Source organism: Equus caballus, chromosome 3, assembly GCF_041296265.1.
Source record: "Equus caballus isolate H_3958 breed thoroughbred chromosome 3, TB-T2T, whole genome shotgun sequence".
Taxonomy (NCBI): Eukaryota; Metazoa; Chordata; class Mammalia; order Perissodactyla; family Equidae; genus Equus; species Equus caballus.
The window spans coordinates 29606983-29625230 of NC_091686.1; the positions used below are offsets into that span (position 1 = coordinate 29606983).

At 41.0% G+C, this 18248-nt stretch overlaps 1 protein-coding gene across 1 annotated transcript in view; it reads left to right on the forward strand.

Annotated features, from left to right (window-relative positions):
• The window catches only part of PLCG2 (phospholipase C gamma 2), a 146812-nt gene extending 146263 nt beyond the window's left edge, over positions 1-549 (forward strand). The window contains exon 33 of the mRNA XM_001501998.7: positions 192-549. Coding sequence (XP_001502048.2) covers positions 192-234 — 43 coding nt within the window. The 3' untranslated portion in view covers positions 235-549. The remainder of the gene's footprint in view (positions 1-191) is intronic.
• The last annotated feature ends 17699 nt before the right edge of the window (positions 550-18248 follow it).

Consider the following 18248-nt stretch of genomic DNA (forward strand, 5'->3'; position numbering starts at 1 on the left):
CAATAACCAGTGGGGAAATTGAGACTCAGAGAGGTTAAATGTCTTGCCAGGAGCACACCTCTCCGACTCTCAGCCCTGTACCTTCCAGCCATGAATGGCCTGCAGAAGTGTAGACAGAGAAATGGTACAGAGTTCAGCCCAAGGCCCGTGTCTTAGCCCAGTAGGTGATGATGAAATCTCTTTTATTTCAGGTTAAGAGAGAAGAGAGTGAGCAACAGCAAGTTTTACTCCTAGAAGCCAGGGTGCGTGTGTTGTGTGTAAGGGGTTGTATGTGAGTGTGTGTGTGTGTGTGTTTGCATGTAGCAGAATGTGCTGTACTCGGACCCTGGGAACATGCTCATCTGTGATGTCATCGTCTCTTCAAACGTGCCGTCAAGATGACATTTCTAAACAAGGCCCAGTTGACGTGAGCTGGGGTGATTTCCTGCTAATTTTTTCATCTTGGACAGTTTCTTAACTTATAATTTTCTATAGAGGATCCCAAAAACATGCTCATCGTTTTTGGCCTCTCATGTTCCAAACCTCATTGAATAAAAGCAATGAAAAGTCTCCGTCAGTTAACCCCTCTGTGCCTGACCTTACACTGAGCAGGCTTCCTTTTCCGGCCTCTAAAGATGTAGGTAATTGATTTCCACGGAAGATGAGTTGGAAATGTAAGGAACTAATTCAGTAGATTCTGAAAAGGATTTTAACTAAAAGGCAAATGATTCCACAATTAAGGCCATCGGATTTCACCAAGGCCCAAAGGGGAACCCTGCCCCAGACAGCCACATCTGCCCAGCTTCCCTGCCCCAGGCCAGCAGGCTCAGTTCAATGCACTTTAACTACTACCAGCTGGCTAGCTGGCTAGACCGATCTCCTGCACGGACCTGCTGCAGTACATGAGTACATGGAATCTGTTTCTTAAGACAATTTCCAGTTAATGACAGAGACTTACTTTGTGACTGGAGTTATTGGGGGTGGGAGATGGAAATCTTAGAGCCTCTTTGATTTAAAAAGCCTGTTACAAACCAGAGACCCACTGAAGGCTCGGCCAGCTTCTTGCTCCCCCCTGCTCTGCCTGCTCGTGAGCCGGCTGCGTGACCACTGGGCAGGCCCTGGGTCTGCAGCTCCCCATCCCACCGACAACAGGTCGTTCACTGATTAAACGAGGTGATGAAAGTTAGGCTCCATCGGGGACTCTCTCTGGATTACCAGTCTTCTGGAGCAGCAAGCTAAGCCTTATGGCTTAAGCATTAGAAAGCTACAGAAAATCCCAGCTGCGGCTGTCCCCAGAGGGGCAAAGCCACCTAGGACGAGATGACACTCCTCTGCATCTTGAGATGCAATTTAATGATTTGTACAGTTTGATGATTGAACAGGGCTTTTTAAAGATAAGGATAGTGTTGGGGTGGGGCGAGTGGTCAGTAGAGACACAGCGTGCTCGGGATAAATCGAGAACCAGCTTATGGGGAAAAAGATGGAACTGTGAACAAGATTGTGCTGGGGAGGAACAAACTGGCAGTAAGACTGGTGGCTTCCCTTAGATGCAACAGGGTCCTGGAAACGCACTCAGTGCTCCCCTTGTTATCCTGGGCTCAGCCTGCATGTCTAGCTGAAGACTCCATTAAAACCAGCCTGTCCGAGCCAAAGACCTTCTCCCTTCATTCCACAAAAATTTATTGAGCAAAACCATATGTCAAGCACTGTGCTGAGGTCTAGGGGTACAAGGGTAAAAAAATTGTTTTCTTAAGGGGGAAAAAAAAAGCTGTGGTTACTGGTCTTATGGAACATAGCCAGGTGCTTCTAAAAGAAATGCATTTTACCTTCCCGAAAGCCAGGAGTATAGGTGACAGCAGTGTGACCAACGTGGGGCTGTTTTGTGCCATCGTTTTAGTTAGTCCTTGAACTGGGAGTTTCTGTTGTATTTGGCAGCCAGCCACGGAGAGGAGAATATTCCTGATGGTAGCAAATGTTGAAAGCAGCTTTTGGGAAAGGTTGGATGGAAAAGGTACCGAGCTGAATGCCACAGGGAAGGAATTCTCAGACTCTGTAGCCAGTGCCCCATTAGCCATTGGCCAGGTAGCCTAATGATTGCACCTCCACCCCTACTCCCAAGCCCTTTTGGCTCCATTATTACCTTGACCCAGTAGAGCTCAGTTGTTGCTGCTACCTTGTAACACCCATACCCAGCCACACCCAGGCAAAGAAAGAGCAAGCAGGCGGCAGGGTTGTACTATAAATGGTGCTGGGAAGAACCTTCTCTCTCAAACTGTCTCCTCCTCCTAGGTGCTATAGTAACTCAAATCCACTATTAGAGAGTATTTGCTTTGGTTCCTCCATTCTCCCCTTAATAGAGTAACACATGAATCTGATTCTCGGTGGTGGTAGGAATTCTCTCAGGAAGGACACCGAGAGGGAAAGTGAAAGGCACAGATGACGTTATTGCTCTTCCCAGAGTCTGCCCGGATGCCACGTCACCTGAGTATAAAATATCTAGCCGAGATTGTGGTTTAACAGTCATATAATAACCACAGTCAATTCAAGTCAAGTAGAACAGAGATAAGAACATTCTAAAAGATGGCAGCGGCGTTGATGGGTCAGAACCATGATTGCATATGTGTTAAGGTGTTGTCATTCACCATTTCCCTAAGTGTATTATATGGAATATCAGTTAGTACATGGAAAAATAAGGGGGGGAGGCTGGTTTGATCACTTGAGTGTGGGAAATTTAGGTTATACAAAGTTACATAATTCCTCTAGGGTTAGACTCAGATGTTCTCATGTGCATGGTGAAGAGTGGTATGGAATATCACCTTTCCCAAATTTGCTCTCAAAACCCTTTTGCCAAGGACTGTCTCATGGCACTAGCATACAGTGGAACATGTCTGAGGACCTGCTGTTTTGTTAAGAAGGCAGCCAGGCAACACAAGCTAATAGTTTATATATTTTTTGACGTAGTTAAAAAAAAGTCTAAACTTAGGCCACCAGGGCCAATGGTCTTTAAACTGGGCCAGCCTCGCTCTTGGGGGTGTCCCATGCTCTCCTGGGAATGTACAGACTCCAGTTCTTTCAGGGGATCAGTTTTCAGATCCCTATCTTCCTATCGTACTCTTTCTTAAGACTCTTCTGCCTGAGAAAGCGCCCTTTTCTCCCTTAGAAAAGAGAACATCTCTTTCCCCATTCAGTCTCGCTGTAGAGCATGACTCAAGGTGTGAAATTCAAAATAAGGGTGTTGAGAAGGTGAAAGCTTCGTAACCACAGGGTGCAAATCCTTTTGCTAGATTGATGGTTTCCGGTTCTTTGCTTTCAACAAAATTGAAGGAACACCCCAGATTTCTGAGTAGGTTAGCATGTAACTCCAGAGGAGTTGGAAGAATTCAGTTATCCCACTATCAGAAGACTCCTCCTGCCTGTCTGCTTATCTGTCTGAACAAGGGTTATCAACATCTCCATACATAAAATTTAAAAGGAGAATAGAATTGATGCTACGCCGTGGCCATTCTAACAAAGATGATAACAATCTACAGGTGGATGAAATAATTGGGGGAGGAGCCTTTCTCATCTCATTAAATGATACATTGCCAATGAAATTTTTTATGTTTAACAATTTATTTAAATGTGCACTATGTTTTTGATCAAGCTCAATCCAGAAGAAAATTTTAAATACAGAGAGCCTTATGATTACAGGATATTATGTAATTTTATTACAGATACACAAGCAAGAAAAAGGCCAAAAATAATTAGGCTAAAATTTTGAGGGGGAAGTAGAAGAAAGATACAAATTGAAGGAGTAAAAGGAAAAATGTGGCATTTCCTACTATTACAAATTGCTTTGTTCATGTAATTTCTGAAAAGATGATAGTGCCAGCAAATAAATACTCTGTTTAGAGCCTCTTGGCTAAATGTAGAAAGGAATGTAGCAATTTTATATAAAGATGCAATGTCTACAATTTGCCAGCACTTATATCCTTTGCAACTATTTATGACGACAAATTTTAGACATCAATTTAGAAATGTGCAAGGGGATACACAAATTTTCAAAATTCACTTAAGAGGAATCTGAGCATAAAATTTTAAGATTGCTGATCTCGGGCCACGAAAGTTGTATTTGAAGGCACAAAGGATGGCTAAAATGGGCCTTAATCCTTTTAAATTTTAAAAGAAAAGTAACAACTTTCAACTTGCGTGACAGTTTTTTTGGCGGCAACCCAAAGAGTCATATTCTAGCCAACGGAAGGTTAATAATTAGATTAAGAAATATGCAGAATCATAACATTGCCATTTGAAAACTACTCAATGATTTGTCTCAGGTTTTTAATTTTCAAAATATTTTCATCTTGAAGAGCCAGATTCCACAGTGATCTTGTCTCGGAAATTTCCACATTTCTTATTCTTCATTAGGCTTTAAAAGGCTGCACTTGTAAACTTGTGTTTCATTATTAAAGCTTAATTTATTTTTTATATGAATAGCGTGTGCTTGTGTGTACATAGAGAATTATGTGAATGAGTCACACAAATGTTAGCTGTTAATGTGAAAATTAAACGGCTATATCGCATTTTTAAAAAATAAAAATTTGATCAGAATGAATGCAGCAATCTGCCCAGGACTGTTTTTTTAAAGCTATTTACTTTTTTTGCTCCCACATAAAACAATAAATACTTCAGCCGTGAGGTCGGTACAGTGACAATTCTTTTTTTTAAGTGTTTTTCTATCCTATTAAGCTTTTCTCTAGGTTACAAGGCTGTCTTACTTTCAGCAAAAACTCACGCTATGTAGAAACCCAAGATTATAAAATTAATCTCTGACCTTTAATTTGTCAATCTTTAGAAGAATGTTTGGTGCTAGAGGAGCAGTGAGGTTATTATAAGCTCCTGTATTTCTCAGCTGAGTGGTAGGGCATGCTGTGAATCACTGAATTTTCTTGCCAACAATCCCCATTGCTCAGGAAGCCATGTTGTGTATCATATGACTGTCCCACCCTCAACCCTCAGCCACTGATGATTGGGTCAGTCACCCTCGTCCAAAAATTTAAGACCCTGCATTAGAAGATGAACCGGGAGTTGTAAAAAGCAAAGAAGGAATTAGAACTGCTAAAAAAATCCTTTTTTTAAAATGGATAAAATCATAACTCTCCTAAAGATATAAAATGAGCACGTCAAAAAATTTATTTAGCTTGTTAACAAGGGGACCAGAAGATTGTTAGAACTGGTTCAAAGGAGAATTCAAAGAAGATTATCTGTATAGGCTATCAGCTGTCCACATTATCTGATTCTACCTTTCGTTGAATAATTCAGATGATTCTTATCCGCAGAAATGCAGATTGTGTCCAGTGGAGTTTGGATTGTTCATTGCCCCGAGGATATTGACCAGTTTTGCCAGTTTTGTATCTATTAAGCAAATTTATTTGGGTGTCACGGATGGACATGAAATCTGATCCCTACGTTACACCACACGCGAAAAGCAGGTCTAGTTAGGTTATAGATCAAAATGTAAAGGAGAAAATGGTGGCATTTTTAGAAGGTATTCACACCCTTGGAACAGGGAAAACTTGCTTAAAGCAAACAGCAAAGGAAGACTTCTAAATTAGACTCCACTAAAGTTCACAATTGGTGTTTGTCAAAAGAGACAATTAGAAGAGTGAAAAGGCAAGCCAGAGGGTGGAAGAAGATATTTGCAATGATGTAGGTGACAAAGACCCTCAGTCACGTAGGAGTCCCTCTCTCCAGGCCAAGAAGCACCTCGCATGAGCGTATCCAGATGGTGGGAAGTGTATGAAAAGGTGCTCCCTCATTATTCATAAGAGAAGAGGCAAATTAAACCCACAATGAGATACCACTGCACACTTCTTAGAGTGGCAAAAACTAAAGCCGAATAATTCGACCAACTGTTGGCAAGAAGGTAGGGCAAGTGGCATGCTGGTTGTGTAAACTGGCACAAAACTACACTGTAACATGACTGACACTCTCTACTGAGGTTAACCATATGCACGTACTATGACCCAGCAATTCCATTCCTAAATATGTACTCATAGAAACGCATACATATGTGCACCAAGACATTGTGGGGACCTGAAATTGGCCACCCCAAGATATGTCTCTTTGGCATCAGGATTATTTGAGGCTGATTGCTTTTGATAAACTGGGACAGGGAGGGAGGCTCTGAGGAATAGAACTTGCCCTTTGTTAGGACACCTTTACATTTGTAAGGTAAATCTCTATCTGTAAAAGGTGCCTCCCTCTCTGTACCAGGAAGAAGAAGGGAGATGACCTTCTCTCTAGAAACTCTTAATCAATATCAAAGGCAAGAACTTAAATCTGCATTTTATTGTGCTTGTCTGGTAACCTCCTGTAACTGACTTCCCTCCCCCTCCCAACGTTGGCATTTCTTTAAGGATTAAGCATCTTTCCTTAGGCTAGGAACTGATTGCTGCGCTCACCTTTAGACCGCCCAGCTCCAGACAATAGACTTGCCTTCTGCTACGCCCTCTGAGATAGCAGACCACTACCTGCTGTGTCCATCAAGCGCTGTGCCAACAGGGCAATCTTGTGACTATTGTGGGAGGGACATTTCAATCACACGTGAAACACCCTGTTTGGGGGTATATAACCACTCTGTGCACCCCACTTCTTCGGTGCCCTTTCTTCCTTTGGGAAGAAAGGCCCCGGGCCATGGTTCCTCATAAAGCTTTGTTTAATTTTCTCTTGCTATTCTGTCTCATGTGAATTTAATTCGTTCTCCGGCCAGACGAACCCACGTTTGGGAAGAGGAAATGTCTTCCTCCCCTACAGCATGTACAATCGTGCTTACAGTACTATTATTCACAATAGGCAAAAACGGAAGAGTTCTACCAACTGTCCATGGCAGAATGGGTAAATTGTGTTTATACAATGGAGTATATACAGGCATGACAAATAACTGAGCTCTAACAACATGGATGGATCTCACAACCATAAGCTGGGTGTAAGAAGCTACACACACACAAATGTAGCGAAGGAAAAAATAGAACAATATAAATTAGCAGAAGGACATATAGGAAAATGTCAGATATTTGTAAGATGGAATATGTAATGTGAAATGGAATGGCACACAGTGCATATACACAACATGGATACACTTCAATTGTTTGAGGAAAGCAAAATGCAGAACAATGCATACCCAGTGATGCTGTTTATATGTATTTTTAAAAGTACATACAAAACAATATTGCTTGTCACTGAAATACACATAGATAGGTAAAAGTATAAAAATGGGCTGGAAGGAACTGTTCAAAGTCAAGACAAAGACTGAGCCAGTGGGGAAGGCAGAAGCAATGTGACTGAGAGGGAAAGGTAGTTTTAGCTCTGTTGTTTCTTTTTTAAGTACTGAAAGTGTCACGTGCTTGGCACAAATGTAAACGCAGGCTTACCAAAAAGGGATACAGGCATATTCAAGCTTCTTGTCCATCGGTGAACACCTAAACAGAAAAATAAGTAGTAATGAAAAATAAATGAGGCAGAGGGAGGAGTGAGAGAAGGGGAATCAGAGGCAGGGAGAGAGACAGACGGAGGCTGGGACTGAGAAATAGGACGGAACGTTAGCAGTTAATAATTCTGGTAGTGAGAAAATGCCCTTATATCATTCTTTCCATTTTCCTATTTTTTAAAAATTTCATTTTCAAAAAAAGGAAAGGAAGTTATAAAAAAAGATGTACCAGGCAAATTCTAATAAGAAGAAAGCTGGTGTAGCATGTTAATATCAGACAAATTACAATGGTAGCTACCACTAAGAAGGGCAACGATGATAAGAACTTTGCCGGAACAAACTGCAATAGACACAAACTTTCGTGCTTCTGACAACGCAGCTCTGACAAGCATAGGGCAGACTGGAAAAGAAAATCAACAAGTTCGCAATTACAGTTAGAGGCTAAGAGTCCTCTTTCAGGAAATTACAGATTTGGGGGACAGAACAAAGGACACAGAGGATCTGAACAACACAAGTCACAAGTTTGATCAAATGTACACATAGGCTCCTACAAACACACACTGAACTTTGAACACAGAGAATACACATTCAGTTCAAGCAAAGTATACATTTACAAATATTGACTGTACACCAAGCCACAGCGGGGAGCAGGGTGAACAATTTTAATTGCTCTGCTCCAAGTCCAAACTCACTGCCGCGTGTAAGTCACAAACATAAAGATATCCCCTAAGGCTCCTTACACTTGAAAACTGTAAAACATATTTATAAAATAGTTTTTGGGTTAAAGGGAAGGGACAAAACTGCTCAAGAAAAGAAAAATAGAGCTTTAAGTGCATTTATTCTAAAATAAGAAAAAGTGAAAATGAGCTAAACTTTTAACTCAAAAGCTAGAAAAAAACTCAAAAGTAAAAAAAGAAATTAAATTCATGAAACAGAGAAGTAAAATCTAACAAAATTGATAGAATTGTTCTTTGAAAAAGACTAATAAAATAGGTAAATTAAGAAAAAAAGGAAAGAAAGCACAAATGAATAGTATCCGGAGTAAAAAAAAAAAGAAAAGAAAAGAAAAGAAAGAAAGAAAAGAGCATTCATAAGTATAGAGGAGATTAAAAAAGAAGATTATGCTTCACGTACTAAGCTATCTGGGAGTCTAGACAACGTAGGCAATATTTATAGGAAAATAAAAATGACTGAATGTTGAGTCACTAGAAATCTGACTAATCCAATTGCAATCAAAGAAACAGAAATAGTGGCCAAAGGTCTGCCTCCCAGGTGGCATCAACTTCTACCAAACGAACATTCAAGAAAAAGGAACATTTTTTTATTGCGTTAAAAAACACCCTCAAAAAATTTGAAGTGTACAGTACAGTACTGTTAACTATAAGCACAATGTTGTGCAGCAGATCTCTAGAAATTTCTCATCTTGCAGGACTGAAACTTTATACCCATTGAACAACTCCTCATTACCCCCTACCTCAGCCCCTGGCAAACACGCTTCCGCTTTCGGCTTCAGTGAATTTGACTGGAGACCGCGTGTAAGTAGAATCAGACGGGATTCGTTGTCTGTGACTGGTTTCCTTCACTTAGCATAATGTCCTCAAGGTTAATGCATATGACAGGATTTCCTTTTTTATGGCTGGATGATACTCCACTGTGTGTATAGACCCTATTTTCTTTATCTCTTCATCTGTCTATGGATATTTAGATTGTTTCCACATCTTGACTGTGGTGAATAATGCTGCAATGAACATGAAAGTGCAGATATCTCTTTGAGATTCTGATTTTAATTCTTTTGGATAAATACCCAGAAGTGAGATTGCTGGATCATATGGTAGTTATATTTTTAATTTTTTGAAGAACCTCCATACTATTTGCCATAGTGGCCTCACCATCTTACATTCCATCACCAGTCCATAAGAGTTCTAATTTCTCCACACTCTTGCCAACGCTGGTTATTTTCTGTGGGTTTTTTTCGTTCGTTTGTTTTTTAAAATGGCTATCCCAACAGGAGTGAGGTGCTATCTCCTTGTGGTTTTGATTTGCATTTCCCTGATAATTAGTAATCTTGATCAACTTTTCATGTACTGTTGGCCATCTGTATGTCTTCTTTGAAGGATGTCTGTTGAAGTCCGTTGCCCATTTTAAAATCAGGTTATTTGTTTTTTTGCTATTGAGTTGTAGGAGTTTCTTATTTTGTATGTCAACCCCTTATCAGATGTATAGTTTGTAAATATCTTCTCCCATTCCATAGGTTGTCTTTTCATTCTGTTTGTTTCCTTGGCTATGCAGAAGCTTTTTAGTTTGATGTACCCTGTCTTGTCTATTTTTCCTTTTGCTGCCTTTGTTTTTGGTGTCATATCCAAGAAATCATTGCCAAGACTAATGTCATAAAGCTTTTGCCCTCTGTTTTCTTCTGGGAGTTTCACAGTGTCAGGTCTTACATTGAAATCTTTAATCCATTTAGAGTTGATTTTTGTGTATAGTGTAAGATAAGGATCCAATTTCATTCTTTTGCCCGTGGAAATCCAGTTTGCCCAAAACCATTTGTTGAAGAGACTATTCTTTCCCCATTGTGTATTCTTGGCTCCCTTGTCAAAGATCAGCTTCCTGTATATGCATGGATTCATTTCTGGGCTTTCTCTTCTATTCAATTGATCTATATGGCTGTTTTTATGTCAATACCGTATGCTTTGATTACTATAGTTTTTAAATATATTTTGAAATCAGAAAATGTGAGCTTTGTTCTTCTTTTTCAAGATTGTTTTGGCTTTTTGGGGTCCTTTGTGGTTCCATATGAATTATAGGATTTTTTTCTACTTCACAATACCAGAAATAGGAACCTTAAGTTGCTTAGAATAGACCTCAGAAAAAAATGTTCAAGACCTGATTATAGAAAACTATGAAACTTTGGAAAAGGGAACAAAAAATAAATGGAGAGATGTACTATGTTTGTGAAGGAAACAACTCAAAACTGTGTATGTCAATTATCTCTAAATTAAACTATAATATTAAAGCAAATCTAGTAAAAAAAAAAAAAACCCTCAAGATTTTCACAGAACTTTATAAGCTGATTCTAAAAGTTACATGGATAATGTGTATAAATAGCCTGGCAATTTTGAAAAGCAATCAGAAGGGGACATAGGTCCCAGCAAATATAAAAGATCTTATAAATCCTTAATAATTGAAACTGTGTTATCTTCACAGTGAAAGATATAAATAGATTGACTGGAGAAAGAGGTGAGAGAAAAACAGGGAGATGGGGGGAGGGAAAGAAAGGGGGGGAAGGAGAGAGAGCGCTTGAATTTAGCCAAAGGACGAATTACCCAATTATACTGAGACAATTGCTCATTTAGAAAATACCAAGTTAGAACTTCACGTCATTCACAAAACTAAATACCAGATAAAGAGGGTAAAAGACAGAACTTTAAAATTGTTAAAATATTCAACATCTTTTTTCTTCAGAATGGGACTCTCAAACAAATATCAAAAGAAACAACAACCAAGAAGATGGATTAATTTGACATCAAAAAGTACTGAAACAAAGTTAAAAGGCTAGCGCTCTAGAAACTATCCATGTCCTCTGTGATAGCAGATATCATGTAGAATACATCCTACAAATCCATACAAAGAAGGTGGGCAAACCAACAGATAAGTGGGAAAAACACAGGACCATGTAATTCACCTGAGAGGAAATCCAAAGGCCTAACAAGCATCTGATGAGATTCTATCTTTAGTAGTAATCACAGAAATGTAAATTTAAAAAAATGATACATCATTTTTTACTCATCAGTTTGGCAAAACTTTAGATGTGAGAAAGTTCTGCCAATGGTGTGAGGGACCTAGGAACTCTGGAGGGAGGGTAAATTCGTACAGCCATTTTGGAAGGCAAATGAACAGTGTGGCCAGCCTAGCCCCCACCCATGATCCCACCCCCCTCACCACCCTCCAGTGCTGGTCTAGGGGCAGCTCCGGGTCTCAGTTCTGGCCAATGGGTGTAAGAAGAAATCACTGAGTGGGCTTTCAGGAAGTCTGTTTAAGAGGCGCAGGGGCAGCTGGCATTTCCCTTTGAGCTTCTCTTTTCTTCTTGCCTGTAATGATGCCTAGAGCACCCACCTTCTCCGGACCACGAGATGAGAATCGTTAGAGTGAGGTCTAACAGTGTGGAAAGATGGAGCCTGGTCCCTGATATCATCACCCCAGACCTGCTGACCTCTGGACTCCTTGTTACATGAAAACAACAAACCCCCATTTCTTCAAGCTACTCTGAGGTCATTTTTTAAATGAGCAATTGAATGCATGTCTGATACAGTTGAACCTATTAAAATTTCCATTCTACTTCCAAGTGTCTCCTGTCGAGACTCACTTGCATCTGTATCCAAGGGGATGTGTAGGAGAGCATTCACAGCTGTGCCATTTCTAAAGTGAGATAGTAGAATAAACTGAATAAACACCACCAAGGAAATGGCTGTATCAGCGGTGCAGCATTTACGCGATGGCATACTGGGCAGCTGTTGAAAAGAATTAGGTGTATCTACCTTATTTGATGGCCATAAATAAGACACATTCCATGCCATTGTTGTATCAAAAAGTATCACACATCCAGTGGCTGAAGGCCGCTGAGCTCACGTGCTGAGGTTTCTCCCTTGGAGCCGTTGCTACAGCCCAGAAAGGCAGTCCGGGAAGCACACCTCTCAGCTCCCAGACTTTACTCCGGAGGTAGATGAGTCATGCCAGTGGCTTTGGGGGATTGGCAGGGAGGTGGCAATGTAGTGCTACCAGAGGAAGGTGGACAACACGAGTTAGGAAAGTCCTGAATGTGTGCAGAGAACAAGAGCTCTTCCCACATCTGGGGAGTTACCGGCTTCTGGAGCAGCCTGGGGTGGGCACGGGGCCTGCTCCAGAACACTGCTCTGAACACTTCTGTTCCTAACTGGGCTGGCCCGAGAAGGATGTGTCTTATTGTTTCCCAAGTTTGAGGCCATGGAATGACTAGAATAGTAACCGTAATATCAAGAAGGACAATGCATTGTTTGAAGCCATCATTATTATTGTGAGGAAGATTGTCCCTGAGCTAACATCTGTGCCAATCTTCCTCTATTTTGTATGTGGGACGCTGTCACAGCATGGCTTGATGAGTTATGTGTAGGTCCATGCCCAGGATCTGAACCTGCAAACCCGGGCCACTTAAGCAGAGAGTGCAAACTTAACCACTATGCCACCAGGAGGCCCCATGAAGCTATTATCGACTCTACTACTAACACAGTGATGGCCAATTAGAAGGAGAATTACCAAGACTCAGGCAGTGCAGAAGACTTTTCAGGTTTTCAGAAAATGAAGAGTAAAATATTTACGATGCATTTTACAAATACTTTTTGACTTACGTTGCTATATTTACCGAAATATCAAGTTCCATTGAATTCTTGAAATGTTTTTCTTGTTGCTTGAATTCTGTGGTATTCTGTGAAATAGTTTCTTTTACTGCATTCACAAGGTTGCTACTGGAATTCTTTCAAGTGTATCATTGGGCTGCATAGTTTGTACCAATATTTACTGAAATATTTATTTTTCTACATGCACAATGGCTACTGGCAGAGGAATTTATTCAAATGTGTTATCGTTCGCTACATGGCTTTGCCAGCTTTTACTGATATTTGCTTTATTTTGCATGTACTGCAGAGGAATTCCTTCAAATATATTTTACAGTGTGGCTTTCTTTTTTAGTTACCAGCATTCAGTCAAATGCCGTGTGCCAGATTACCTTCTCTTCCACCAGCCGGTGTGTTTCCTGCTAGCTACATAAAAGGATCATTGACAGAAACATACACACAAAATTTTTGTTAGCTAGGTAATTTTATACTGACATTTCAGTGTGGTAGAATAGTGCTGCATACTCAGAATTTAAGATTTACTGCTGGATTTTAGTATACATGTACAAATGACATTTTTCCCCTCAGAATCACTCACAATAACTTCTAATACGTATATTATGGAGAAAATACCTAATTCTTTACATAATTGTAATATCTTGTATCTAGAATGACCACACAATTTATTATACAAAATGGGACACATTTAAGAGTGAAAGGGGACACTATTAAAAACTAGGATGGGACTACAGGCTTTAAATTGGAACCGTCCTAGGCAACCTGGGTCATACAGTCACCTTATTTATACACCTGTACACCTCCTATGACAGCAAATGAGGAATGTATACTAATGTCAGTAGGTCATCAGGATGTATTATTTAGTGAGAAACACAAGTGGCAGAAGGAAATGTGAGGCAGGAGAAAATAGTATGGAGAAAAATGGACACTACGGCCTTATTTTCTGTACAAATATACACATATACAGAAATTGGGGCCTTTTGGTAAAGGGTTTTTTGACTTTATATCCAGTGTTTTTACAAGGAAAATGTATTCACGCACTATTGGTATAATTACTTTTAAAACTAAAAAGAAGTACTCAGAGTGTGTTGACTGATATGTTATTTTGAGTTGTTTTTTAGCCCAGCATGGTTTAAAGCCAAGACACACTGTTGCAAGTGTTTAAATACATAAAAATTTAAAGCAGAGTGGGCACAGATTAGCATTTTTTTTCTCTGGCATAGTGTAATCTACTCTGCAACTTCAAAAAAAGACCTCTCATTTTCTGTTTCGAGCTCAAAACATCATCGCATTGAGGTACTTAAAACCACAGTAAACAAACTAGCACCTGTTATGTAGCACCATCATTATCTGAACATGCAGCTCTTCTTCTCAAAAGCTGGGCCTACGTTGCTCATCACTTACTGAGCATTCCACTTGAAGGCCTCAAACCCAACCAGCACGTCTTGCATCTATTCCTGTACCCCACCAGCTCCGCCTCCAAACCCTTCTGCCTCTCCCAGCAGAAGCACTATTAATTAAGGATCTACGTGCATAGTGCTTTGCAGGTTACAAAAGGGCCTCCACGCCATTTGATCCACACAAGCTCCCGCGTGAGATGATGAGGGAATGCTTTATCTCCTCTTTACACGTGAGGCATGGATTTGCCCAAAGTCTCATTGCAAATAAGAGATGGATCCTGCTAAAGGCCTAAGGCAGTGCAAGCAAATGCATGTGCCCCTTGAGCACTGAGGGGCCAAGATCACCCACCACCAAAGAATTCTTTTCCACTTGGGCCAAAGGTCTAAGGTCTTCCCAGTGCTTAGACAAACCTCTGCTTTCAAGTGCTTTGAAAAAAGTCCACCTTTCTGTAGGAGAATTTAAACATATAAGGCATCTCTACGAGTTGGGCTTTGCATTTTCCTTTCCTTTGGCAGATTTTTATTAGGCCCATGCTCCATGCCTGGAATGGTGTAAGAGACTATAGGGGAGGCAGATATCCATCAGCAGAGAGGAATGCTTGGGCTCTGCTCTCAAGATACCGGTTTAGAATGCAACTTGGGGAGGGGCGATGAGGACACGTGTAATATGACTAACGTCACACTGTGATTAGATGCAAAAACGAACCAACTATTCTTGGAGGATGTCCTATGGGTTATTAGGGCTCTAACATGCCGTATTCCTTACTTTAAATGAATAGGATTCCAGTAGATTAACTGTCCTAGACACACACACACGCCCCACCACACCCACGTTCACATGGTAAAACAATGCTTTGCTTGTTGATGTAACTTGATACGAGTTTGTACAGCAAAAGTCGCTATGCACAGTTACATGTTTTTTGCAATAAATAAAATAGTTTATTTTAATTGTAATTATAGTCTGGGTGACATTTGGCCTTGAATAGCGTTGTGCTAAAATGATAAAGCCACCACAGACATGGTAGTCAAGAGTTTGGTGTCTGGATGCAAGTGGACGTGGCTCAAATGAAGCTTCCCCACTTACTAGCGACTAGTGACCTTGGGTAAGATGCTCTACGTTCCTAGACCCCCATTTCCTCACATGTAAAACAGAGATAATAAATGTACCTACTTCTTAAAGTCATTGAGAGAACTAAATGAGCTTAAGAAATAGCGAAAGCCTTACACAGAGGAAACGTTCAACAAATCGCGTAATTAACTATTAAGAATGATCATCTGTGAGTAACTTGGTTAACGAGGGTGGCAGGTTAATATCCATCATTATCCCAGTGTTGAATACACCCAGAAGCAAAATCTCCTGTGAAAGTTACTGGACCACAACTCAGCGGGGGTGTTGTAGTTGCCCCAGCAACAGAGCAGCTAAGGCCTCCTCACAGCTGGGCAGTTTCAGAACTATATCCGCTATTCAGGACACTAGCTCCGAGGGACGGTTAGGAGCACAAGACTCATCCTCATAACAAAATTTAAAAATATAGATATTGGTAAGAAAGTATTTTACTTTCAGATCTGTAATAAGGCTCCCCTGGAGGACTGGAGAAAAAGACATCTAGAATATTTGCCAGGATTAAATTCCTACATCCTAGTAATGAGGAATTTTTTAATTACTTGCATGCTTCAACCAGCTCTGCTAGAAATAAACGTTGCAAATTACTGCAGATAAACCCCTTGCTGGATGAAAGACACTTGCCCGGGTCACTTTGCTCTGTGTAATTTTGTAGTGAGCTAGATTTCCCCTCAGTCATAATTACCTGAGTTTGAAAACAAAGGTATCTTTCTTGGTGTGCATGAGTTCTTAAATACAGACAGGTTACATTGTATGAATCTGCACAGCTTAGAGATGCTGTGGTTTCACTGGCTCCATTTCTGGTTAGATTTGCAATAGCAAATGGCTGTCTTGGGCTAAAAGATCAGGTAACGAGGCCCAACCAGATGGGTCCCAAAAGGCGCCGTTTGGCCAAAGGAAGCAGCTTCCCTGTGGGCTGGAGAAGCCAGCACTGATATGTGGCAATGATTGCCAGTCAACAAACAACAACTGGGCCTGCAGAGAGGAGGAGGCAGGAGGCCACCTGAACCTAAGGTTCTTTTGTGAGGCCCACCTCCCTCTTTCATTCAGCAGAAGTGTGCTGAACACCTGCTCTAGCAAAGCACTGGGAGGGGAAGAGCAATGGCGAATTCAGGAGCCTCTCATTGAGCATCTTGCGAAGGGAGCACGGATTTGGTATCAGGCAGCATTTTTCACCTCCTGGTTGGAAGATCAGAAACACCTGGAGGGCAGATTCTCACCCCATGCACACCTTCTGAGTCAGAACTGCCAGGGGATGAATTTGGAGTCTGCCTATATATTCCTATTGTGGTCAAGTAGACATAACATAAGGAGTTCTGAAATCGTTGGTTCTGATTCTTTTTTCCCCGGTTTGGGGGTTGTTTTGGCAAAAGGACTGCCTCCTAGAGCTTCCCACTCTGCTGTTCTGCATGACGTCACTCCTGTGGAGTCCATATTTTCTTTTTTTTAAATAAAAATTGTATATATTTAAGATGTACAACATGATTTGATAGACAAAGTGAAATGATTACTATAGCCAAGCTAATTAACAAGGTAATTACCCTCACATAGTTAATTTTTGTGATAAGAGCACCTGAAATAAATCTAGAGCTCTAATATATGGCATGATGACTATAGTTAATAACACTCTATTGTATTGAATAGTGGCGTCTGTATTTTTAACTTGGGCCTCCAGGGTTCTTATTTCAGGTTTAAAGGAAAGGATAACTGGGATATAAGAGCTGTAATCTCAGATGAGATCACCTGGCTGATAAGCGCATTCAGCCAATCAACAAGCATTTATTGGGCAGACGAAGGGATTGTTCTGTGTTCTCTGGACATAGAAGTTGACAAAACAGACATAGTCCCTGCCTTCATAGGATGCTAAAATTTTGGGGAACAAATCACTTTGTCAAACAATTTTATCATCTTAGAACAAGAGAGTTTGAACTAGACCGCGTAGTGTCTTGGGGGCAACCCAAATATACATGATTCTAGAAAAGGAAATTAGTCCGATTCTGGGAGAACTCTAGCAAGTGTTAAGTTGCCCCAGGGGCTAAGAAAGGCTCCTTTTTTGTAAGGAAGGGGGCACCCAGGTAAACGGAGAGTCAGTGCCTTGGGAAACCACAGAGTATTTTCACCTGTGCCCAGGAGTGGACTGTGGAGACTATAAGCCAAGACCTTTTCCACTTCACGGAGAAAAACCCAACTCAAGAGACTTTAAGCAGAAAAGAAAAGGTACTGAGCGAGACTCATGTGACAGGATGACCCAGAATGAAGTTAGGCTTGGGCACGGCTGGGTGTCAGGGCCCCAGTGATGTCTTCAAGGACCTTCTCCCATTTCTTGGCTCTGCTGTACTTAACTCACAGCTGGAGCCAGGAGCCCAAACAACATTTTCAGAACTCAGTCTCTCCTTCTGGGTAGGAGAGTCCACGGCAGCCCCAAAGACTATCCTCCCAATGAAGCAACGCTAGGAGAAAGAGTTTCTCCAAACAGCTCCCAGAGAAAAGTTGAAAGATGCTGATTGGCCCACCTTGGCCCAATGACTGATGTCAGAAGAATGGCAGTCTTCTGATTGGCCAGATTTTGCAGGTGGAGCTCAAACTCATGGAAGGGCTGGAAATGGGTTTCTCTCATCAAAAAGGAGAGTGCAGTGTCATTCTCCAAAGCAAGGGATGCTAGCAAACTGACAATTTTAATAAGGCATGAACTGCTGGTGTTGGCCAGCTAACACGAGGTCATTAGCCCCAGGGTGCATAGCTGAGTTGGGGCTGGAAGTAGAATCCTGCTTCTTCCACCCTGTCTGTAAGGCCAAGAGAACTGCAGGGCATTTGGAAAAGAATACTAGGTAGGAAATGCCCCCACAATTGTTAGCAAACTGATTAAAACTACACCAAAGCAATACTGGCTTTCTTAT